At 35.0% G+C, this 27,098-nt stretch overlaps 2 protein-coding genes across 2 annotated transcripts in view; one reads left to right on the forward strand and one right to left on the reverse strand.

Moving 5' to 3' along the window:
* The window catches only part of LOC107681108 (5-hydroxytryptamine receptor 4-like), a 32,461-nt gene extending 10,761 nt beyond the window's left edge, over positions 1-21,700 (forward strand). Inside the window, exons 2-7 of the mRNA XM_016477272.1 lie at positions 1,705-1,799; positions 2,302-2,433; positions 3,572-3,772; positions 5,201-5,354; positions 6,954-7,516; positions 21,449-21,700. Of these exons, the coding sequence (XP_016332758.1) occupies positions 1,771-1,799; positions 2,302-2,433; positions 3,572-3,772; positions 5,201-5,354; positions 6,954-7,516; positions 21,449-21,542 (1,173 nt within the window). The 5' untranslated portion in view covers positions 1,705-1,770 and the 3' untranslated portion in view covers positions 21,543-21,700. The remainder of the gene's footprint in view (positions 1-1,704; positions 1,800-2,301; positions 2,434-3,571; positions 3,773-5,200; positions 5,355-6,953; positions 7,517-21,448) is intronic.
* A 2,424-nt stretch (positions 21,701-24,124) lies between these two features.
* The window catches only part of LOC107681090 (protein regulator of cytokinesis 1-like), an 8,073-nt gene continuing 5,099 nt past the window's right edge, over positions 24,125-27,098 (reverse strand). Inside the window, exons 10-14 of the mRNA XM_016477248.1 lie at positions 25,701-25,847; positions 25,228-25,323; positions 25,022-25,147; positions 24,672-24,770; positions 24,125-24,467 (exon numbers count right to left, since the gene is read on the reverse strand). Of these exons, the coding sequence (XP_016332734.1) occupies positions 24,402-24,467; positions 24,672-24,770; positions 25,022-25,147; positions 25,228-25,323; positions 25,701-25,847 (534 nt within the window). The 3' untranslated portion in view covers positions 24,125-24,401. The remainder of the gene's footprint in view (positions 24,468-24,671; positions 24,771-25,021; positions 25,148-25,227; positions 25,324-25,700; positions 25,848-27,098) is intronic.

The raw sequence follows: 27,098 nt of genomic DNA on the forward strand, positions 1-27,098 counted from the left end.
ACATTGCATTGATCAAAAGCGACAGTAAATACATTTATTATGTTGCAAAAGATTGCTATTTTTAATAAATGCTGTTCTTGAACTTTATCAAATAATCGTGAATATTTCTGAAAGATCATATGACACTGCAGACTAGGGTAATAGCTACTGACAATTCAGCTTTGCTATTACAGGAATGAAGTAAAACAGAATTGCATTAATATATTAGTATGAATATATTAAAATAGAAAACAGTTATTTAAATTGTAATGATGTTTCACAATATACTTTGCTGAAAATTCAGCTTTGAAATCACAATAAATTACATTTTAAAATATATTCAAATAGAAAACAGTTATAGCCTAGTAAAAATATTTCAAACTTTTACTGTTTTGCTGTACTTTGGATCAAATAAATGCAGGCTTGGTGAACAGAAGAGACTTCTTTAAAAAACATTAAAAATCTTACTGTTCAAAAACTTTTGACTGGTAGTGTATAGGCAACTTAAATTTTTCTCTTATTTCTAGCTTTTAATTGGCTAAGAAATCAGATTCACTGCTGGACAATAACCAATAATAATCATTTGTTTATATACTACAAACACTTTTTTATAAATGCTATGTCAATTAGCATTGCATTGTTCATATACTTTATTTATTACCTGGAGATGACTTGACAAACACAAATAAACCATATATTGTCGCAATCGTGTTTAATGTCTTCATGTTTCCAAACGTTTCTGTTTTTCTGTGAAAACAACTGTTTTCTTACAGTGATAGCTGGACGCTTTTGTCCATAATAGGAATTTGCTGGTACGACTTTCTGCGCGTGAGTGCCCTCCGGCTTCGAGTTTGAACGAAACATACACTGCACGGAGTGTTTAGCGCTCCGCGATGTTCATCTCGCCTTATTCTGGGTCCAAATAAAACATCAGATCATGCACAGACTATCCTGTCTCTTTGAATTTAAATCTATATTTATTCACACCGGCTCTTGAAAACCTCCATGCGAACACACTTGCCCGAAAAACTGCGGGGGACGAATTTACGTGATATTAAAAGTGGGGGGGACACGTCCCCCGCGTAATCTACGCCCCTGGTGTATATAATTAATCATATAATTATTTTATTATTCTATTTATATATATACAAGGGTTTGCTAAATGCATAAATGTAAATGTAAATATATAAAATAAATATATTAATTGTAGTTGTAATAATCGTAATATGCCAAGTAAGAAAGCAAGCTAGAGAAAAAAATCACTTTCCAAGTCAGTTTACAATGACTTAATTTCACGAATACTGCTAATATATCAAAAATTCACACGTATTGTATTCCACTCAAATTTGCACATTTTAGACATTGCATTGCAGTGTTTAAAGTTTATTAGGTTATTTGCAATATGCAAAGTTTATTAGGAACATTTAATATTTTTAGGTCCTAATTTCTGTAACAAAGTAAATCTCAAATCAATGATTTAGTCAACAAAATGCTGACTGACAGCATGCAATGATTAGTTCTTGTGAGCCTGTAGTTTTGCTTAGAAAGGAAGATGGTCAGACACTCATCATGGCTCATATTTACTTGTTATATCCCACAAGCCTGTGTTTCATTTACAAACGTGCTGATGGTTTAGTCTCAGTGCTCTCACTCTGAATCTCATGCTGAAAGAATATGATTGAATTTGGGATGTGAGAACTTAAAACATTTGTGTTTATCCCACAGGAGAGGGACTGCATTGTCTTGTGTGAACAAAACCCCATCTGACCACTTCCATACAGATGACCAGTGATGGCCACATCATCAGACTCAGCGGACGAGTAAGAACCACCTCAAAATATTTTATTACATACAGTGGTGTGAAAAAGTGTTGGCCCCCTTCCTGATTTCTTATTTTTTTGCATGTTTGTCACACTTTAATGTTTCAGATCATCAAACAAATTTAAATATTAGTAAAAGATAACACAAGTAAACACAACATGCAGTTTTTAAATGAAGGTTTTTATTATTAAGGGAAAACAAAATCCAAAACTACATGGCCCTGTGTGAAGGGGGGCAAACACTTCTTCACACAGGGCCATGTAGTTTTGGATTTTGTTTTCCCTTAATAATAAAAACCTTCATTTAAAAACTGCATGTTGTGTTTACTTGTGTTATCTTTGACTAATATTTAAATTTGTTTGATGATCTGAAACATTAAAGTGTGACAAACATGCAAAAAAATAAGAAATCAGGAAGGGGGCCAACACTTTTTCACACCACTGTATGTAAGTATTGATCTTATCTGTTTATATATAATTGGCTGCATATTTTTGTCTACAGTTCAGTGGATGAAGGTGTGTCTAAACACACTTCAAAGATAACGCTGTCTATCGTCCTGGTGACTATCATTATACTGACTGCACTTGGTAATTTGCTTGTGATGGTGGCTCTCTGTAAAGACAGACAGCTAAGGTAATGCTGCTTCATATCTACATTTAAATTGGCTTTGTCAGTGTACATTTTTGATGTTAAAATAAATTAATATTATATAAGTTTAATATGCAAGATATCTAAAAGTAAGGCATTTGTAGGTTAAAGGGATAGGCTAGTTCACCCAAAAATGTCTGTCATGAATTACTCACGCTCATGTCGTTCCAAACCCGTAAGTCCTTCGTTCATCTTCGGAACACAATTTAAGATATTTTTGATAAAATTGTTGAATAAAGTTATTATTTCGTTTTCTTTGCACACAAAAAGTATTCTTGTAGCTTCATAAAATTACGGTTGAACCACTGATGTCACATGGACTATTTTAACGACGTCTTCTGGACCTTGAACAGAGGTCTATGCAGGGTCAGAAAAATATCTTAATTTGTGTTTCGAAGATAAATGAAGGTCTTACGGGTTTGGAACGAGATAAGGGTGAGTAATTAATGACAGAATTGTCATTTTTGGGTGAACTATCCCTTTAATGTTACAAACAAGTAACACTGTGGTTCTCTGGTGTTTTCAAAACATTGCTCTGCTTGTTTGAGAATTCTGACCAGCCCCACATAGCAACAATAGCTCAACCAATGGCATGAGTTTGGGGTGGAGCCATCTATTTTTCCAACCAATGGCAGATTGTTCATACTTTTCATATGAAGTTAAAATGGATCATTTTAACATTTCCTGTGTTCTCAGAAGCTGCGGTCATTATAATTGGGTAAACTTCAATAGTGGTGAACTGAAAGAAATATAGTTTTTTTATGTTCCAATTTTCTCCAACAGCAAAAGAAAAAAAAAAATCTAATTTGCCATCCCTCCCTCAGCCATTGTATTACAAACTCTCAACTAGCAGAGTTAACTAGTTTTCGGTAACTCGATGCCAGGGTAATATAACAAGATGTATAGTGATAAAAATTTACATAAACGTTTGAATAAAATATAAAAAATTTAATTTATGATGTTAATAACTGGACATGCATCAGTCTGTGAGGGTTCTTGTGTATGATAAAGTATCATAACAGCTTAAACATGAGTATATTCTGTGTATAGACACTAAAACATTTTCTGCAGTGAACTAAAGTTTATTACTGTTATTTTTGTTTATTTGCTGTTCTGTATATAGGAAGAAGAAGACCAACTTCTTCATTGTATCACTGGCATTTGCAGACCTTCTAGTTGCCCTTGTTGTGATGCCGTTGGCAGCCATAGAGCTGACCACAGGTCAGTGGAAATATGGAGAGACGTTCTGCTTGGTCCGTACCTCACTGGACGTGCTGCTAACCACTGCGTCTATTCTGCATCTGTGCTGCATTGCACTGGACAGGTGAGTGCGTTTGTAAAGCTAATATAGAAACAAAAAATGGCTAATGTTGTTCTACACAGATAACTGCTTGTGTTGCCATGGCAATATTGAGAATAGAGGTCTTAAATTAGAACATGTTATCATGCGCGTAATAGTTTTGGGACAGCAGTCTTCTTTGCTAGATTTGATGATACATTTTTTTCTCTCTAAAACCTGTTTGGTTCATGACATGCAGTGTCATATTTTTTTATATAATTTTATATACATATATACATTAACAGTCAAATAACCGAAATAATTAAGATTTTTAATGAAGTGTTCTAAGCTCACCACAGCTGCATTTATTTGATCAAAAATACAGTAAAAACAGTTATATTGTGAAATATCATTACAAATTAAGCAGCAATAATAATTAAGCACCAAATCAGCACTTTAGAATGATTTCTGAAGGATCATGTGGCACTGAAGACTGGAGTATCACAGGAATAAATTATATTTTAAAAATATATTAAAATAGAAAACTTATTTAAAATTCTAATAATATTTCACAATATTACTGTTCTGTTGATTTTTCATCAAATAAATGCAGCCTTGGTAAGCATAAAAAAAAAAGATTTATCATTACAAACTTTTGGATTTATTTATTCATACAGTTTATTTACTTTTTTTCTCTCTAAACTGTAGGATTTGCATTTTGGCAACCAGAGGCACTCTGAAAGGTTTTAAGCCCTGTAATCATGCGTAACAAAATTATAATGTGCTACAATGCTTTTCTGGCACCTTGCTGTGTTATATGCAAAGATGATGTCCAGCCTCTATTGTTATGTCTAATTTCTATTTTGTCCTATTCCTAATTGTTATGTTTCTTTGATTGTAAAGATGTGTTTTATTTACAACTCACAGAGTGAACTGTACAGAAATGTACTCACAAAAAAAGAAACACATAGTTTATGTCTTGACACTAACTCCAGGGGTTTGTCAGCGTGTCAGCTAATTATGTGTAATTTGCTGGATTACGTATGCAAATTTTCTCATGCTCACCCATTAGGAAGACTGCAACTCTCTTGGCCCGTAAGAGAGCAGCTGTGATTTATGCACCGCACCTGGTCCATATGGCAGTAACATGACTCATTCTTAGTCTCTCAAAGCCTCTCTCTCTCTCTTTCGAGCAACATATTCTGTTTATCTGTCCCACTGTATCACCAAGTCCTTTCTCCATCCGTATGATTTCCATGGCTCATGATATCTTTGCTTCTACAGTCTCTAGTGAGAGCATATTTTCTGAGTGTACATAATTCACAGCGTTAGATTTTCAAGGAAAGATCAGCAGAATCATCTGGGTATATGAAAGTACAGTATGTAGGGACGCATTGATTAGGAAAGACACTGTACTGCCTGACAGCATCCATGTATCATTCTTGAGATGTTTGCACTTCTTGTCTTGGGCAGGTACTATGCGATTTGCTGTCAGCCTCTGGTCTACAATAACAAGATGACACCTGTGAGAGTCTCACTGATGCTGGTTGGATGCTGGGTCATCCCAATTTTCATCTCTTTTCTTCCCATCATGCAAAGTTGGAATACCATTGGAATCGAGAGCTTTGTAAGTAAAGAGCGGTTGGATGCATTCTTCTTGTTATGCTGATGTTGTATATCTTTTAATTAATTACTATCTGCTAGATCTGTGTAAGATGCATTAAAAAAACAGTTTTGAAAAAAAAGAGCCACAAATACAGAGTACAAAAAATGTTACAATTGTATGTAACAATTAAAAAAATGGAATGATGTTATTTACTTTGGCTATATTGTAGAAAGGCTGTAAATGATGTTACTTCTTGAGTGTTACCATTTTAAGGAAGGTTACGTTTTTGGTAATTAAAGTAATAATCAAAATATATTTTACAAAATTGAATATGAATTCAACAGATTACACCACTGTTCAAAAGTTGGAAGTCAGCATTTATTAATTAAAAAATAAATAATTTTAATATTCAAAAAATGATGCATTAAATTGGTTTAAAGTGATGGTAAAGACTTTACATTGCTACAAAAAAATATATTTCAAATCATTGCTTTTGTACTCTGAAAGAAATGTGACACTGAAGACTGGAGTAATGGCTGTAGTTTTGCCATCATAAATTACACTTTAAAATATAATCATAGAAAACAGTTATTTTAAATTGTAATATATTACAATATTTCTGTTTTTACTCTATTTTTGATCAAGTAAATGCAGCATTGATGAGCATAAGATACTTAAAAAAAATGTTTTTAATCTTACTGATCACAAACTTTTGAACAGTAGTGATTGCAAAAATTGGTTGTATAAAATTATGTTGTATTAATTTATTTGTTAGATGTAGTTGGGAAGGTCAAGACCTCAGGTGATAAATCAGTACAATATTGGTTATCAATAATATTGGTTACCGATATTAGGGATTTTTTAATTTACTAGTCAATATTTTATATATATATTATGTTCAGGCCAATTCTGGATATGTCATTGTGGCTGCCTATTTTCTACTATATATATATACAGTGTGTGTATATATATTTTTTTTTTTCAGTGTATACGTGTGTGTGTGTGTGTGTGTGTGTAGATGACCTTTTACAGTATCTAAAAATAATTTAAGCTTAATCTAAGGTTCATTTCTGGTAAATGTAATCTTTAGCAAATCACAACATATACTGTACTTTCACTTGTTGCATTTAAAATGACTGATTTTAGTTTTTAGTGACAAAATAGGATAGAATTGCAATATCAACCATTTATCTGTTATCAACCATAAGATGAAAACAATAATCAGTTCTTGGTATCAGCCATAATTTTAATATTGATGCATCCTTAATTTATTTTCTGTGTTTATATATATTTTTTTTTCAGTGTATACATGTGTGTGTGTGTGTGTGTGTGTGTAGATGACCTTTTACAGTATCTAACAATAATTTAAGCTTAATCTAAGGTTCATTTCTGGTAAATGTAATCTTTAGCAAATCACAACATATACTGTACTTTCACTTGTTGCATTTAAAATGACTGATTTTAGTTTTTAGTGACAAAATAGGATAGAATTGCAATATCAACCATTTATCTGTTATCAACCATAAGATGAAAACAATAATCAGTTCTTGGTATCAGCCATAATTTTAATATTGATGCATCCTTAATTTATTTTCTGTGTTTTTTCATGTCATTTCCCAGATCGAACAAAGAAATTTCAACTCCTCCCGTAATTCGACTTGTGTGTTCATGGTGAACCGACCCTATGCTCTGGTGTGTTCGGCCGTGGCCTTCTATGTGCCTCTGGTGCTGATGGTTCTCGCCTATCAGCGAATCTATGTCACCGCTATGGGACACGCTCGGCGAATCGGCTCGCTGCACCGGGCCGGCTCAGCCCCTTCTTCGACTTACCCCAACCACGATCACCATGGCTCCAGTCGCATTAAGACCGAAACCAAGGCGGCCAAGACGCTGGCTGTCATCATGGGCTGCTTCTGTCTGTGCTGGGCGCCCTTCTTTATCACCAACGTGGTGGATCCCTTCATCAATTACAGCGTGCCCTGGCAGATGTGGACCGCTTGGCTCTGGTTGGGTTACATCAACTCGGGCTTGAATCCGTTCCTATATGCTTTTCTGAACCGGGCTTTTCGGAGAGCCTTTCTTATGATCCTGTGCTGTGGAAATGAGCACTATGCCCCACAGGGGGGCTTTAGTCCGAGCAGACGGCACTCAGAGTCTGTCAACGGAACCTCCATTTCTCTCAGGTACAGTTAGTCCCTCTTGAACACACTGAGCTTTCAGAAATGAGTTCTCGGGGAGAAAAGAGATGAAGGATAACCTTATATATGAAAAGTGCATGGAAGAATGTTGGCAAAGTGCTCTTGATGGAGATTTCTGGTTGGACTCACTGCATCATCAAGGTCCTTTTCCTTTTTAATTAGTTGTTTGCTAAAGGCCATATATACAGATGTACACAAATATATACACAAAACATTTACTCTGTTCAAACCTTTGGGGTCGGTAAGATTTGTAATGTTTTTGAAAGTAGTCTGCTCGCCAAGACTGATCAAAAATAAAGTATAGAAAGAAACAGTAATATTGTGAAATACTATTCAAATTTAAAATAAATTTTCTATTTTAATATATTTCAAAATGTAATTTATTCCTGTGATTTCAAAGCTGAATTTTCAGCAGCCATTACTCCAGTTTTCAGTGTCACATGATCCTTCAGAAATCATTCTAATATGCTGATTTGGTGCTCAAGAAACATTTCTTATTATTATCAATGTTGAAAATTGTTGTGCTGCTTAATAATTTTGTGCAAACTGCTACATTTTTAAGTTTCTTTAATGAATAGAAAGTAACAGCATTTATTTGAAATTAAAGTCTTTTGTTACATTATAAATGTATTAATCACGTTTGACTAATTTAATAGGCCTATATCCTTGCAGGAAAAAGGTATTAATTTCTTTAAAAAAATTACTTTGAACGATAGTATATTTATCATTTTTGATTTTGATGTTAAATGTTTTTAATGAATATTTCTGAAATTAGTTAAGTTCTTAATTTCTATATCAGGGATCTTCAACAGGGCATCAATTGCTAAACTGTATTTTTTTTACTAATATTTAATATTTAATTTTCCATACTTTCTGAGAAAAAAGGTAATGTGCGGTAAACAAAAATACAACTAAAGCTGAAGTTATGAGCTAAAATTCCATTAAATGTTTCCCTGTCCCTCTCACAAAATGCAATGTGCCAATATAGCTAATCAATAATGATTATTTTAATGGTTTTGCAATCTAAGTGTAATGGTGTAAAACTTAAAATGCTACCCTCAGTTCTGTACATTACGTAACAAGGGGTCCCTGCTCCTCTCTATCCTTGGCCTGAAAAATGCTAAAAATGTTAGAAATGATAATGTCACTGTAATCTTAGACTATCTTAGACATTATCATAAAAATGATCTTCATAAAACCCATTTAGAAACATGCTAATACCATACAGGCTTTTACAAGACACTTAAAAATGACATAATCGGCTGGAACATGCTCTGTAACTTTGAAAGTGAAAAGCTGTTTAGCCGCAAGAGCTGGTAGAATATTCAGCATCAAGTCTTTCCACGATTCCAGTTGTTTTTCTCCTCATAGTTTCAGACGGTTTTAAGTAGGCTCTGCTATTACAAAGGCAATTACCCCTACACTGGTTTTGCATAAGTATAGATGACATCACTTTTTGCGGCTCTTGAACAAAACAAAAGCACATGGTTGTGACCATGCAATGCTCATCGCTCTGAAACTTTATGATCTGCGTAAAACAACAGAGGCATTTTAAATAAACCACTATTTATTTTCCCATCTTTTATTTGTGCATTTCTATTATTTGTGTGTGTTTTCCACCCCAGGCGAATGAATTACTTCATTGATGTTTTGACCTTTCTGGTTTTTATAACTAAGGCCAGTACTCTGAATGTCTACGCTCCGTGGTTTGCCGTCTCGTTCTAGCAAAATACTTGTCGTTTTATGCACCAATATAATGGGTGTATCCTTATGATTTGCTTTGCTACAATGATGTTTTGGGGAATTATTCCCCATTTTATTACTGTAAAGTGGCTCTAGACAAACCATGATGTTTGGTTTGCATGAGTAGTCTCCTTTTTTAGATTTTAGTGTGCTGCAAAGCCCTTGGCCAGTCATGTGACATCTTATTTCAAGTCTTTTAAGTCTTATTTTGCTGTATATTCAACTAGCTAACTATTTTTTTGACATATTATTTGTAATAATAATAATATTTGTAATAGTTTTTCCTACATTTGATGGCAGAACTGTATTAGCTGAGCCACTGACACAGCTTACTTCAAAGCATCTGACACACTTTACCCCACATCTACCATTTTGGGGAAAATAATTCATTGTAATCATACATAACAACAACATGTTTTAACTCATAATTTCAGTGGCAGGCATTGTCTGGTCAACCAAATGGTATTTTCTTGATCAGGTCAACCACATTATTTCAATTAAAATCATAAAAATACTGCAAACCAAACATAGTCTACCAAAAATCTACCAAACATAGATGACGGCCAATAATGTCTTCAAAATGACATCACATGATGCTGGACAAATGGTTTTGTGATAAACCATTTTTTAGTTTTCAGGGGGGTGTTTTACGGTGACCCAGCAGTGCACAACAAATGAAATCTCCACAACACAACGAAATTAGCACAACACAATGGACACAAGCCGCAAGACAACAGAAACAATTCACAACACAACAGAAACAAGCCACAACCCAACAAAATTAGCACAACAAAATGATTTCTTTGTTGTGAAAATTTCGTTGTGTTGTGCACTACTGGGTCACCGTAGTGTTAGGTTAGTAACAGCTGACAATTTTTTGTGGATATGAGTAAAATAGAATATTTCTTATTGGAAAGAAAATAAAATTCAAACAATCTATTTCTAAACTAAGGTATTTCGATAAATTAAATAAATTTAAAGGTATATAGTTCACCTTCAGTTGCTGGTCCCCATTGACTTTCATAGTATGGAAAAAAACACTATGCAAGTCAATGGGGACCAGCAACTGAAGGTAAAAAACACTATGCAAGTCAATGGGGGCCAGCAACTGAAGGTGAACTATCCCTTTAATATACATAATATTGACTAACATTTTTTATTCGTTATTTTGAACTCGAGACTCATCAATTCAAAAAGCATGAAAGGACATAAAGGCATTTTCAATCAAACTAAAAAGCAGGGTGCACAAAATAAATGTGAGATTATGTTATGTATTCTCTTAATGGATAAAATATGATATTTCTAAAGAAAATTGTTCGAAAAATATATAATTATCATCAGTGGACATGAAATGTACCCTAAACTGCAGAATGAATAACCCATAAATATATACAGTACAAACATACATATAGTTTTCTAGATTTAGAGGTGACTAACTATTACATTTTAAGATTAATAAAATAAACGCCACTAAAGAGGAGGTTTGATTCTAATCTAGTTTAACTTTCATAGGCTTGATTTAATCTTTGTTTTCCCAAGGCAGTATGTATTCTCTTAATGGATCAAATATGATATTTCTAAAGAAAATTGTTCGAAAAATATATAATTATCATCAGTGGACATGAAATGTACCCTAAATTGCAGAATGAATAACCCATAAATATATACAGTACAAACATACATATAGTTTTCTAGATTTAGAGGTGACTAACTATTACATTTTAAGATTAATAAAATAAACGCCACTAAAGAGGAGGTTTGATTCTAATCTAGTTTAACTTTCATAGGCTTGATTTAATCTTTGTTTTCCCAAGGCAGTCTATGTCAAAAATGATCTCAGAGGGCGTTTCTGAAGGACGATTTACCCGCCTCTGCAATTTATTCCCCTGTTGATATTATTGTATCCAAATTAATAGTACACATTCAGCTCACTTAATTGCTTTAACGTCTACGCTTATTCCAGTGTTTTGTTTTAAAGCAGCTTTTAAATGCTATAAATATAAGGATTTAGAGTTACACTTAGTCCCTTTTGTTAGGGGCTGCTGCAGAATCTGTCCTTGTGCAACACGAGCGAATACACAGCGAGAAGTGATTTTTTTTGTCTGAAAGCTACAGCCTTGATCCCCGCATGAAGTATTTTAGCGCCGCATTTTGCCCACTTTGTTTGTTATCAGACTGATGATTGGTGATGCAGAAAAGGTGTCAGAAGACACAGCTCTCTCTGCTTCTGTTTCCATAGAGACTTCTCTAATGGCCAGCATCCAGCAAACCTTAATCGTCAATCACAGCCTTTCACATTTTCCATATTCTACACATTTCTTTCCTAGAACGTTCCGGAGGTATGTCTGGAATGTGACGTTCTCCCTACCAATGAACATTTGGGCGACTTAGCCATGTGGTTTAAGTCTGCTCTCTACTCATGCGGAGGGCTTCAAGTTGAGCTTTCTGAATCCGTTCAGTGGCAGCCGGACTCACGTTTCGCTCGGTGTGACTGAAAAAGCGTCACGTTTGTGAGGGGAACTTTGGATCTTTGGCTCAATCAGAACCAGGCACCACAAAACACTGCTGTTTCCCAAGAATTATTAATGCAGGACTGTGTCCAAAACCTATTCGGAACGATATGTACATGTTAGCAAGCTTGAAGGTAAACGTCTCAGCGTTCAGGTTCAGCCATGGTCAAATCAAATCCTCCACACAGCCGTGAAACCCAAAGCCAAGAAATAAAACCAAAACATATGAGAGAATGTTTTATTGTTGCTCTTCAATCTAATAAGGAGCATGGTTGAGGAATGAGAACATCCTGATAGCGTTCTCTCGCTGATAACTTCTTGAATAGAAGCTGAGATGGTGGTCACATGTTTTATGGCTCTATCTTAGATTAAGGACATTGTTGTTATTGCTGTCTATAAAAATGTCCCGTTAGAGAGAAATTCAATTTGATGGCACTGTGCGATGTGGCGGCCTTGCACCCTGACATGACTTTTATTCAGACCTATCTCAACACATTTTAAAAAAAGCGTCCAACCTGTGATTGAACGCTAACTCTGCCTTGTGATGAATTTGATACTGCAGTAAAGGCCTTAAATATTGATTCTGATGTTTTAGGGTGTCAGCTATAATAACTGTGTAGCTTTAGTTTCTGCCATTAAGATCGCAGACACTTAGAGTGGGTTAACAGGAGCAATGGGTTAATGTCTCCGATTGATTTTACAATGTACTTTACAAGCTCTCCCTCCTTGCCGAAGCAGTTATTAGCTCAGATTGATCTTCGAAGTGGCACTATTTTAGCAACCCACTATACAAATAGTGCCTAAAGAGGGCATAACTATCAAATAAATAGTTATTATTATTAATTATCTTGCGATTATAAACTATTTGATTAGATATAGCATATTATAAAAGGTGCTGGAATGTTGCTATAATCTTGGTTTGACTTTCAGCATTGAGCTTCTGTCTAAATTGTTAAAGAAATAGTTCATCCAAACATTCAATCATCGGTGTTATTATTGTTAACTACAAAACTAAAACTGTTAAAAATAGTTTTCTGGTCATTTAAATAAAGCTGAAATAAAATATAAATATTGGATGAAAAGCTTCAAAATTAGAAATGTTGTTTTGGCAACAAGTTAAAGTTCAAGTTAAAGTACTAAAACTACTAGAACTGATTATATCTGAATATACGCAAGTGTAAATGAGATTTGAGAGCTGAGATGAAGGATTATTATTGAATAACAGCTTGAATTTTGGTCTGTTCCTCACACAAAACTATTGTATGGCTTAAGAAGACTTGGAATAGATTGCCTAAATCATATGGTACTTTTGTCATTTTTGGAGTTTGAAAACCCTTGGTCACATTCACTTGGAAATTCACACATTCATCTATGGAAAAGAGCAGTATGAATGTTGTGCTAAACATATGGAAGCCTGTTTCCCCCACTGAATAAAAAATAAAAAAGGTAATTGTGACTTTTTTTCTCGCAATTCTGACTTTTTTCTCAGAATTGTGTGATATAAACTCGCAATTGCGAGTTATAAAGTCCAATTTTGAGGGGGAAAAAAGACTGATATGTTCTCAGAATTGCAAGTTTATATCTCACAATTCTGACTTAATAACTCGCAATTCTAAAAAAAAGTTCACAATTTCGAGATATAAACATCTCACAATCTCAAAATTGTGAACTTTTTTTAATATCTTTTTTCTATATAATTTATATCTCGCAATTGCGAATTTATATATCAGAATTCTGAGAAAAAAAGTCAGAATTGTGAGATAAAAAGTCACAATTACCTTTTTTAGTTTTTATTCAGTGGTGGAAACGGGCTTCCATATAAACATCTACTTTTGTGTTCAGTGGAAAAAAATAAGTCACAAAGGTTTGAAATAACTTGAGAGTGAATAAATTACAGAATGTTCAATTTTGGGTCTGTCCATTTAATACTGTACATTTAAATATCACCAGTCTTAAAGTCCATTTATTAATTTAAAGGGGTCATATGATGCTGCTAATAAGAACATTATTTTGTGTTTTTGTTGTAATGAAATGTGTTTATGCGGTTTAAAGTTAAAAAACACATTATTTTCCACATTTCTTTGATAACTATTAAAGAAGCTCAAATCAAAAAATAATTAGATAATCACTGGTGTCTAGGCAGTAACCTGAACACATTTTATCTCTACCGTTTCTCTTGTGAAGTCTAAATGAGCATTTGAAAGGTATCCACTATAACCCGCTGCTAAAGATGATGTTTCCATGTTTGGTCAAAACTGCACCAGTTTCACTCTCAGCTGCACCAAATCCTTGTGTTTCAGGTTAATGTCAGGTCAGGCTATGAGCTGGTCATCAGACTAATGGATAGGGTCTTGCATGCGTATCTATTTTAAATCATTTCCCCTGAGGTTTAAAAATGTTCACAGGGAGTCACATTGATTAGTGTGCTCCCTATCTGAGATCACTTTTTTCCCCAAGACATTTCATAATCCTTGTTAGTTTTTTTTTTGTGGCTTATTTTGTAATTGTGAGCATGAAAAATGTTGTTTATTTTTTTAAGTGCTTTAAAATTCTGATTAAATGATCAGAAGTTGTGATCTTTAAATGCTGAAAATATCTCTCCAATCAGCATGAAAAACAGTTCTGACATTGTTTTGTATTTCTTGTTTTAATGCCAAAGACAGATTGTTCAGGCGTCCAGAGGGTTTGTTCCACTGGTGTCCGTGTGAACATATAGATCCAGTGTAAAGGCAGTGCCAAATTTGTCAGGAATGATTATTTAAACATAAGAGTACAACAGATATTTGGCCAGGTGGAATTTCAGTATATGGCCTCTTTTTAATTTTCACCGACAGTATTGAAAATGTTTTGTTTTGTATGATTTCTTTTCTCATGCAGAATGTGCACAAGATACAAGTGAGGAATCCGTATCCTCTTGTGGTTAGATTTTTTTACAGATGTTTGGGATGTTTTTTAGTGATCATGTGGTTCTTCTACTTCTACTTCGATGTGGTTATGTTTGATTTGGATATCAAAATGAAGGTTTGTTTGGTTAGATATATCTGCACACATTCTTATTTTTGACCACCCGTACTGTCTGTTTTATCTTTAGCAAAGTTCACAGTAAGCACAGTGCGGTTTGCTGTGAAAGTAAACTTGTGTGCTCAGTTTCAAGTCACACTTTTATTATTATTGTATACCCAAACGGAAATTGGTCATAACAAAAAAATCTAAATAGTAACAGATGACTGAGATAGACTAATTACTGCACTCAGACTTAATTACTTTAAGAGCAGAGGGTTGAGTGATGTTAATGGATGTTCCTCTTCTCTGGCACTAATTGGTCTGTGCAGTTACTTGTTGTATTTTATTTGCCCATTCGATTCTGTTTCCAATCAATATCTACGAATAATAGAGGACAGTGTTTCTCTGTTAATGTACAGTCAGTCAGTCATTATCGCAAAATAAACCCTGACAGGGTAATTAGGACGCAGAAGAAGAGTGAAAGACATAAAATATTAATTTGAGTTAACCAGAGAATCGCTTAGCTTCAGCTAAGACAAGAAAAATAGTCCATTACAATGTACCAAATAATCGGACTAGCAAAAAGATTAACGCTGCTGCAATATTGCTGTAATAATACTGAGATCATCTGAGGTCATTTTCTCTACATCCAGTGTTGCCAGATTGGAAATGCCCAAGTATCGTACCAGAAGCTCAAAATTATCGTATTTGGAAGAAAATTATCATACACGAGTAAAAACGTACAGAATACAGTTATTTATCTACTAGACTAGACCAACAACTTTTTGACACAACCTTCAAATTACCACAATAAATAAATAACTATGCTAGGGCCCTATGAAATACGTTTTATTTTTCCCAAATTCCATTTTTTTTTAAATTCCAAATGAAATTTTTTTGGGATTCTGGTTTTTTTTTTTTTCTGGACTCTTTTAAATGGTTAAATTAAATTTTATTAATCAAAAGCACGTCTAATTAAATAATGAAACGTATACAATTCAACATCAAATCTATTAAAATGTTTAACAAAAATTACATGTTTAGGGTCTTATGAAATGTTCTATTTTTTTCACCTTGTTTATTGTTACAAGGTTCTGTGTTTTAATATGTCTAATTATTTGAATGCATAAAAACTACTTTTATTTATAGCCTTATGAAATGTTTTTTTTCTTTAGAAATTATGCATTGTGTATTTACATTTTTCTGGTTATCGAATGAAGGCATAACACATTCATTTAATTTATCTTTTAATTAATGAAAATTAAACAAATTTTATTTTTTGGCAAACAAAGGGGATTTACAATTAAAACATGGAAGAAATATTGTGATTATTCCTAATTTTAGTAGTAGTAGTTGTACGTACATTCTACTGAACAATAGTAATACATTTCTGGCAGAAACTATATATTTTTGACTCTCAGAGCAGTTCTGGGGATGTTGTTCATGTATTTATGTCCTATTTAGTGAGAAGGCAGATGCTGAAATCACCACGAGCGTATGTGTGTAGTAAACAAAACCGCGTGACATTCATTCAGACCATAGACTATGATTGAGACAGACACAGAACATGCAGGATTTATATTTAAATAGCCTTTTTGTGGCTTAATATTTACAGATACTAGTCCATATCACGATTTGAGTCTAATGACCTTCCTTTGAATAATTCATCCAAACTTTGACAAATTCCGTGACATTCCGCGTTATACAGTAAATTCCGTTGACTGGATTCCGCAATTCCATCCGTGTTTTCCACATCGCGGAAATCATAGGGCCATAGGCGTACCTTGCGGGAAGGTACAAACTCCACCAGAGTCGCTGTCATCAGAATCCTGCGTGTTGCCCGATGTTGAGGGTCCCTGAGCCGATTTCATGGCTTTGTTTTGATGAGGTTGACTTTGGAAAAAACACGTTCTGAAATTATCGTACATTATAGGATTTTTTTCATTATTGATCGTACATCGTACAGAGATCAAAATTATCGTACGTCTGGCAACACTGTCTACAGCTGAGAAACATGACGCTAGATGGCAGCACGTACGTTAGTATAAATCAAGAGCACGAGTACATGAAAGTAGCAGTGATTTTAGGAGTTAGAAGTTAGGGTGTAGTAACATTTGCACAATTTTGTAGGCAAAAAACGGTCCATTGTCAACAGTGTACAGATATTTGAAGCACTGCTCATTGACCAGTGAACATGAGCTAAATCTGTGTGGCTAACTTTTTCGCCTATGCAAAACTCCCATTCTTGCGAATTCCCATTGGAATGACTGGATATATCGCTGAGCAATATTAAATGTGGCCACACCCCAAAAGTACCGTTGTACGCCGATTCAGTCATCTCAAGAGGAATCTTCTCGATCAGAAATTTGAGGGACGTGAACCCTGCGCGAATTTTCCTCCATCAGATTCTCAAGTTTTGCCACATTGACCAATATAAAGCTGCTTAGTTTGGAATTGATCATGGTGCTTAATGTATCACTACAATATTGACAGTAAACAGTGGACCATCTTTGCCTGAAAAACTTCGTAGAAGTTTCGCAAATGTGATCGTGCTTTTACCTGAAAGAGTAGATAGGCCTATGGAATCAGAAATAAATATTCCAGCAAGCCGCTTAAATACAAGTATATTTTCCTTCATTTATCTTTTATCTTCTCTGGGGATGTTGAAAGATTTTTTGATAGCTTCTAGCTAAGGATGAGGACAGAGATCAGTCAAAGAAAAAAGCTTTGAGACAGAAAGGCTGCTATTTTTTACAAAGTTTTCAAAGCTCAAAGCCTGCCTGGCCTGTTGTAGGAATCTGTTTTGGCATATGGGGAGAATTATTGGACATCAGGAGTATAATGTAGCTCATAAAGGGGGGAGCTCATCTGAACTGGATTACTGATTTTATCAATCTCAGTCTTATTATAGAACAGTTCATGAGAACGGCATGAAAAAGGTTTCAAGGCATGCCTGTCGACCCAAAGGGTTCCTCTTTTCTTTTGGGAGATTAATAATAGTTAGAGTTGATTGCAGAGTGCTAACTGCAATATTATTTAAAAATTATTTTTTTATTAGAACGTCCTACAATTTGAACATCTGGTCAGCAATACAATTTAAAGGGATAGTTCATCCAAAAATGACATTTCTTTACCCTCAAGTTGTTCCAATCCTGTATGTATTTCTTTCTTCTGTTAAACACAAAATAAGATATTTTGAAGAATGCTGTTAACCAGTTGCAGGTAGCCATTGACTACCATAGTATGGAAAAGTAACATTCTAACACAATTCCAACATTCTTCAAATCTTAAATCTTTTGTGTTCAACAGAAGAAATTCGTACAGGTTTGGAACAACATGAGGGTGAGTAAATTTTCATTTTTGGGTGATCTGTCCCTTAAAAAAGTATGTCTTAAGAACTTCCCACAATGTTAGAGACCTTAGAAAAGTTCATATTTTAATACATTATCCACCCCATTATGTACATAATGTACAACTGACAACAATCCTGCTGCATACAGTTGCAAGGCATTCTGTGAGTAAAAGCTAACAAGGTTTTAATTTTTGACAGTTGATTTGATAAGAATAATTTAATCAGATTTCACTCTGACATTCAAGGTTAATCTCATTTTATTCTGGGCAGCAGAAGCACATTTACTTCTTATAAATCAACATTCATTTACAAAGCAAATGTATCAGTGAAGAATAACATTTCCATTCTACCCAAATTAATTTGCTTATTGCGTTGTAGAACTTTGTACCAAACCATGTGATCATGAAATTATGTGTATTTTTAGGTACGTATATTATATAGCAGTCTCACATTATTCAGACTGTTACAGTATTATATACAATTCTCACAATTTATGTAGTTATGTATGTTCTGAGTTTATGTCTAGCATTTCTGACATTTTTCTCCAAATTATGAGGAAAAAAAGTCCGAATTGTGAGTTGTATGGACCATATTGGCGCTCGACTTGTGTTCACTATAAAATATTTTGCTATGAAAAGACCTATGTTAAATTATTCAAATTATTCATTTGTCCTGCTGTTTACAATGGAAAAAATAGCATTGAAACAACATGAGGGTGAGAAAATAATGACAGAATTTTAATTTTGTGCTGAACTATCCCTTTAACCAAATTTGCATTTACTTGTGCAGTACACTGAGAGGTCAAGTCTTGCGTCAAATTTTAAGAAGGAAGGAAATCCAGTCGGATAGATGAGAAAGTGATGAGGAACTTAGTGAGTTTGTGGCTTGTGTGACAGTCAGGCTGAGAATTCCTCAATCTTACCCTGCCGACCCTCAGCCAAGATTCGCTGGAGTGCAGCTCACATGAGTCAATCACTCTACAGCACTGTTTCTCAACCCTGGTCCTGGACGCCCCCCAGCACTGCACATTTTGTGTGTCTCCCTAATCAAACACACCTGATTAAACTCATTAGCTCATTAAAAGAAACTCCAGGACCTGAAATTAGTGTGTCAGATAAGGGAGACATACAAAATGTGCAGTGTTGGGGGCGCCCAGGACCATGGTTGAGAAACACTGCTCTACAGTATACTCCCCCAGCATACTTGAACCTAAGACACATTCTTTTAGCTGTTTTGCTCCACCAAACAGCTGTTGTTGTGCCGTATCATGGTTAAATGAACAACATGCTGAGGACAGAACCCTGTGGAACACTATTCATGCCAGACAAACGGGATGTGACACTCATGCTGTCCGTGCTGAAGAGTTTTGTAGTGCTCAGCTTAAATGCGTGATAATGTGTGACTGGGTAGATGTGCAAAAAGTGCGAAGTTTCATCTTAAGAAGATCTGCAGTGAGCTCAGGTTCACCAAAACCTGCTGTAGTGCTGAGATAACGCAGATCAAGTGCTAGTTTTCAAGTAGAGTTTCTGCCCCACATTCTGCTCCTCCATGATGATGATGACAGTCTTTCAACCAGAGATGTAGGAACAATATGAAAAATGGAAGGGACACATAATAAACCTTGCCAGCTTGGCTCATTAATATAAGACGATGTAACATTTGCCCAGTTGCAAACAGTGCCAGAAATGACCTTTTTCGCTTTTAGCTGAAGTCTGAGTACTAAAAGCAATTTTTAAAGTCCATGTGAATGCACTTACTGCTGTTTCTAGTTTTGATGTCCTCATGGGCTTTATAAATCAGATATTAATATGGAATATAGTCACGTTTTCCCAGGTCTGCGTGCGCAACAAGTGGGCGGGCAGTATGCTAATGTTTCATGTTGACGTCAACATGAAACGGCTTGGGATTCGTTTTAAAAACGACTCGTTTAAATGATTCAGAGTCGACTCTTTCTTTTGAGAGACAATAACTTTATACACGGTGCAGTTTCAGAATTAAAACTTTGCGGGATGTTTTCATTCATTTAGAGCTGTGTTACACACTGCATGAAAGGTAATTTTCAAAAATCCATAATAGGGGCACTTTAAAGTCAAGAATTTAGAACAGTCAGTTTAATTTATGACAATGAACTTGAGTTGCTTTACAATTTTTTTAAAAGAAATTAATACTTTTATTCAGCAAGGACACATTAAATTAATTAAAAGTGACAGGAAATATATTTATTTTATGTTACAAAAGATTTATATTTCAAATGCTGTTTTTATTATGTTTTATTCATCAAAGAATCCTGAAAATGTATGTTTACACAAAAAATATCAGGCAGCACAACTATATTCAACATTGCTAATAATAAGAAATGTTTCTTGAGCACCAAATGAAAATATTTGAATGAGTTCTGAAGGATCATGTGACACTGAAAATTCAGCTTTGCCATTACAGGAGTAAATTACATTTAAAATATATAAAAATAGAAAACGATTATTTAAATTGTAATAACAGATCACAGTTTTACTGTATTTTATTCAAATAAATAAGAAACCTAAAAAAAAACATTAAAAAAAACTTTTAAGCAGTAGTGTATGTGTTCTGTATTAGCAAAAAATTAAAAATCCACCCTATTAGGAGTTTTTGGATGAAAACTACATTTATTATAATTAATAATTATTCACAGATGTCATATAAATGGCAACTGTAACACAGAACTGAGCATTGTGAAAAAAATTTTTTGACTCTCTTAATGGATTAATGGATGTGCACCATAATTGTGCAAAAACTCTTCAACATGATTTAATTAGATGTTAATGGATGTCTAAATTTGGTCAGAGGAATGCATTTGATTGACGTACGTGGTTTGCTTGAAGTTTTTTATGAAACCATTAAGAGAGATCCTTTGAAACCATACTTTCTCTAAAGCTAAAACAAATCTAAGAACAACTAAAAATTGTACTGACGGATTGAACCCATTAAGGATTCCGGTGTATCTTAGTTGAAGAATAACTTTTCTAAGACATAACAGGGATATTTAGAAATTGCATATCCAAAGTCAGTCCATAAAGGCTCTATATGTTCAAAGAATCTGTTGCTCTGATGTTAGATGTGTCTGGTCTATTATCTTTTTCCTGTTCACATCTGCTTTCATTCACTGTCCATTGACATTAACAGTATACAATCCTTTTCTTAGAAAACCTCCAGCAATAAAAAAAGGAAATTTGCATTGAGCTGCATTTGCTTCTTTTCCAAGAAAATGCCGTTTGCTTCTTTCCGACCAAGCAGAATATAACAGTATGTTTTCTGTTTCTTTGTCTTCAGATTGTCATTTCTTCAAAACCGAAAGTACAGCGACAATTCCAGCCGATTTCTGTCATGCGAGCTGGAATCTCAGGAGTCTGTTGGTGCATCATAGCCAAGAGTTCAATGCCTACAGACGCAGCCTGAGGTGAACATACAGACAACAGCCTACATAGGAAATATGTGTCAAATCAAGAGACTTCATTGCAGTTTCCTTTTGATGAGAAACAACAAATCACAAAGATAGTTTATAGGCCTATAAACTATTATGAAAATGTTAATCTGAAATACATGATTTATTAAAACGATGTCCATCTGAAAAATATGATTAATGAAAATGTTAATCTGAAATACATGATTTATGAAAACAATGTTTTGTTTTCGTTTACGTTAAGTTTCAACGTAACTTCTACATTATGCAAGAATGATGTTAGCATGCAGGCATTTTATCAGACAGCCTAAAACCATGAATGCAACCAGATAAAATGTCCAGGAATGTTCAAGGAGATGGGGAAGGTTTGGAAAAGCACAACAGAGGAAAAGAAGGCAAAGAAAATACACTTCAAAAGAATTAGTTCAATTAAAAATGAAAATTGCTGAATATTTATTCAACCTCAGGTCTTCCAAGAAGACCATCACTTGCTCACAAATGGATCCTGTGCAGTGAATGGGTGCCGTAAAAAAGAGTCAAACAGCTGATAATTGTGAAGTGTAAAGTGGTCCGAACCACTGTCCTGCAGAGTTTATCTCCAACCCTAATTAAACACACCTGAAGCAGCTAATCAGGGTCTTCATGGATTACTAGAATCTTCCAGGCACGTTTTTTTGGAGCTGGTTGGAGCTACATTCTGCAGGACACCGGCCCTCCAGGACCGGAGTTTGATACGTGTTTAAGCCGGAAGCAACGGTTTGAAGTTAAAAACATTTTAAAGATGGATTTGTTTCTTACAAACATGCAGCTTTTCACTTTACAAGATGTTAATCGATGGACTGGAGTCGTGTGGATTACTTATGGATTATTGTGTTTTTATCAGCTGTTTGGACTTTGACGGCACCCATTCACTGCAGAGGATCCATTGGTGAGCAAGTGATGTAATGCTAAATTTCTCAAAATTTGTTTGGAAGATACAAACAAACTCATATTCAGCATGTAGCCTGAGGGTGAGTAAATATTCAGCTAATTTTAACGTCTGGGCGAACTATTTATTCAAAGAGATCTTTCTTCGTCCCCCTTGAACATTTTTCAAGCTGTATGGGGATGTCAACTTACTGCTTCTCATTTGTGTAGTTGTTCTCATCTTTCAAGTTAGGAGGAACATTTCTGCTTCAGCTGTAAAGGCTAACAATGATAAATCTATACAGCTTAGCAGACAGGTGCAAACAGCTTGTCATTTAAGCATGCAGTTATTCTTGTATCCATTGAACCTCAAAATGCTCATTTTCAGACTAAGGAGTTAATACGCCCTCTTTATTAATCAACATATTTGTTGTACATGTACAGTTTTGACTTCTGTGAAAAGAAGCAGTGGCTTGTCACTGTGTGACATTTGTACTTTTATTGTATCACTGTGTAATCAAACGTAATTTAATGTACAGTGTACATGGATGATGAATCTAAAAAATCTGTTGTCAAAGTTTCATAAAACTATATAAAAATTACATTGTTACTCCGTACCACATGTGTTCGGCTCTTCCATTACATAAAAGCTGCTGTTTGATTGAAGTGCCATTGTTCTTTCCATTGTGCTCCAGACAGCTCGATGGAGGTTCCTAGGAGACAGCTAAATGCTGAAATATTTTAATTGTGTAATGCTTCATATGGCCTTGAAAGCATTAGCTTGATCAGGCCATTTATTGTTTTGCCCAAATGAGCCAATTACATGTCGAGGCATCGAGTGCCACTCATAAATTCAAACTCGACCATCAAAGATGTAAATTACTATCCATTTGCAAAACAAATGTGAAGATGATTTCAAACGTGAAGTTTTAAAGCAGCTATTCCAGCATGAGGCCACACAACAGATGTTTTATACTCTGCCAGAGACAATCAACTCGACAAAAAATAATAATGCCAAGATCTCTGAAGTATTCGCTCATAATACGCACTACTGTTCAAAAGTTTGGGGTCAGTAAAAATGTTTTACTCTCATGACCACCAAGACATTTTTGATCAAAAATATAGTAAAAACAGTTCTATTGTGAAATTATTCCTATTTAAAACAGCTGTTTTCTATATTATTAATTTTAACATTTATTTCTGTGATGGCAAAACTAAATTTTTTACGAGCCATTACTCCAGTCTTCAGTGTCACATGATCCTTCAGAAATCATTCTAATATGCTGATTTGATGCTCACTTAACATTTATAATTAATATTATCAATGTTGAAAGCAGTTGTACTGAATTTTGTGGAAACAGCAATACATTTACAAGATTCTTTGATGAATAGAAAGTTCAAAAGAACAGCATTTATTTGAAATAGATGTCTCTATTCTCCCTTTTCGTCAATTTTAATGTAACCTAGCTAAATTAAAGCCCAAACTTTTGAGCAGTAGTGTACAGTCACCATTTCTAGTAATTCAGGGTAGAGATATTTATTTAAAGAACTGTGCGGTCTTAAAAAAAAATAAATAAATAAATAAAATTAAAAAAAGCCAACTTTGAAATGTATAAAAAGCATTTTATTAAAAGTGCTGTATATTAACAAGCAAATGACTGACCTTTTATGAGCTAATATATAAAGAATCTGACTAGGCAAATAAACAATGACAAAAAATAAAGAAAGATAAAAATATATATAATTGTGATTTTTAAAACAATGTCTCTGGAAAGTCACTGCATTGGTCAAAGGTAAATAAGACAAACACCTGAGAATAGTTGTATCCTGTACAGTCTCAATCCTGACATTATTATTTGTGACCTAAACCTCATAAAAAATAAATAATAAAAAAAGTATCAAATGTTGGCAGTCCAATCAAAGCATGTCTTTAACGGTGGAATTGAGAAAAGCATCAGTGTTGGCTTTCTTGGAGAGCTCGCTCTGTAATGAAAAACAAGATAAAACATGTTAACACATCTTTACTAACTGAACACTGAATCATTATTATGTGTGGGCCTTAAAATGTTAATGATCTCTCTCAGGGGAATTAGCGGTCACAAATGAGCATCCTCCTTATCACAGATGCTCCATTTGGAGTTAATAAACATCCGGGGAAGTGGCCTAATGCAGAGTGATTGGGCTTACGGTAAAGGCCGAGTAGCTCACTGGAAGCGGTTTCTTGTCACTGTTGAACTCCTGCAGCGGCACACGTGGGCCAGAACTGGCCTCTGTAGTCTTGGTCCTCTGTTAGACCAAAGAAGAAAAAAACCCCCACAAAAATTAAGAAACTTCACTGATCTTTAATATCAAGACGTACAGATGATAGAACTTGACCTCCAGTTTTACACAGAGTACTGATTATTGTTGATGCAACAGTGTCATCTAGTATTAGCTTTGGGAACTTCTCTATTTTAACACTGAACTTGTGTCTAACCACAATCCTTTTTGGACTGATCTCAAACAAATGAGTTTGGAATGCCCCAGGCAGATTTAACCTTGGCAGAGAGTTGAGGTCTTCCTGGCACACACAGAAATGTGGTGGATGAGCAGCCACTGCTGCTGCTGGAGCTACTGACGCTGCTCATGGTGGCAGTGCGCATAGGTGCCAACATATTGGGCATCTGAAATAATTGGAAGATGATTACACGTTTTGATAAAAGGCTTGTTTTTGTACATCCATGCTTAGTGAGAAAATAGATACCTTTTTAATTTTGTTAGGGGTGGGGGTGGTATATGTTGATCCGAGGGGTCTCTTTGTCGGAGTTTTAAACTGAGAGGTTTCTGTTTTCTTTGTCATCTGGAAGACAGTTTAGTAAAATAAATCTTTAAAAACATTCCTGAACAAAGTATGTAAATGTATCAAGGTATGATACAGCCAGGTCACTCTATACTACAAAATACTTCTTTTGTGTCTACCATCTGATATTCTATGGGTGCTTTTCAATACTCAAATTGATTTAAATATTCAAGGCTTTGTATTAAAAAAACAAACTTTAACAACATAAGGGCAGATCACTTGAGCGCAGCTGATGATGCTTTAAAGTGATCAAGAATATTCCAATGTACAAATAAGCTTCCCTTTAATTGCTCCATCCACATTTCCTTTCCGTGCATCGAAAGGAAATGTGGAAGCACCAAGGGAATAAGAAATGAGAAGCACCAAGGGAATCTCACCCGTTCATTCTTCTCCTTGTCTTTCTGCAAGCGATGCTCCTCCCACTGGCTGGAGATGCAATCCATGATCCTTTGACCTTGCACAAGAAAGGAAGTCCCCCGATTCTTTTCCCAAACTTCCACAAGGCTTCTTAACTCCTCTTCCAGCTGTTTGTGTAGATATACAAAGGCAAACTGACATTACAACCACAACTTGTGTTAGCTCCCCATGTCGTTCCAAACCTGTAAGACCTTTGTTTATCTTCAGAACACAAATTAAGATATTTGTGCTGAAATCCGAGAGCTCTCTGACCCTCCCATAGACAGCAACGCAACTGACACATTCAAGGCCCAGAAAGGTAGTAAGGGCATTGTTAAAATAGTCCATCTGACATCAGTGGTTCAACCTTAAGTTCGTGAAGCTACGAGAATATTTCTAGTGCGCAAAGAAAACATAAATAATGACTGTTATTAGGTAGTAATAGCCGCATTTCCACTGTCAGGCCAAAAGCGGGCGTGCTAGTGCGTGCCAGGGCCAGTCGCATTTGCACTGTCACTTCGGGGGCTTGATTGTGCCTTGACGGTGCTTCCTCGGGGCCAACGCCCCGGGTTTTTTGGCCCGACGAAAACCTTGGGCCAAAGTGGGCCAGCTGGGGCTAGAGGAGTGGTTATGAACAAAGGCGGAGTTTCTCCGCGTCTGGAGAGCGTCAGCGCCGCGGATCATTTCAGAAAGTTAACAGCTAACACCAGCATTTAATAATTTTAGTTCAAAACTCACTTTCAGACAGCAGCGAGTGTTTGAAATAACTTGATCCGATGTGGATTATGATCACCATACAAGGCAGAAATATTTATAAGCGATGCAAAAGACAATGCACACTAGCCATTAACGTTACCATAGTAAACATGGTAAATACAACCGCTTGAAGAAATCAGACGTAAGCTTCTTATTCTCTATCACAATATAGGGATGCTCCGATCCGCCTTTTTCGCCTCCGATACCGATACTTAGGGTTCGGTATTGGCCGATACCAGTGAAGTTTTTTTTCCCTCATTTAAATAAATGTAGAATTTATATATCTCTGTGTGTGGAACTGATAATCATTCTTTCACAATCTACTAGATACAGACTACATCATTATAAAGAAAAATAAAATAAACAAATATGAAAAAATATTTGCCTATGTATATTTATAATCTATGACAAAAATGTTATCATAAACTAGGTTAGTGGATAATTCGGCAGCAAAAGTTATTCTAGAAAAATCAGTGCACAATATTTTAGAAATCCAAAACCTGAAGCAACCTGGCGTCACGGCCTGCACACCGGATGCGCACATTCGAAGCGCTTCGTGTTAAAAACTGCAAAGCACAAAGGGAAGAGAAATTGATGCGTAGTGTATTATATCTGTGCAACAG

This window comes from Sinocyclocheilus anshuiensis, unplaced genomic scaffold, assembly GCF_001515605.1.
Source record: "Sinocyclocheilus anshuiensis isolate Anshui unplaced genomic scaffold, SAMN03320099.WGS_v1.1 scaffold412, whole genome shotgun sequence".
Classification (NCBI taxonomy): Eukaryota; Metazoa; Chordata; class Actinopteri; order Cypriniformes; family Cyprinidae; genus Sinocyclocheilus; species Sinocyclocheilus anshuiensis.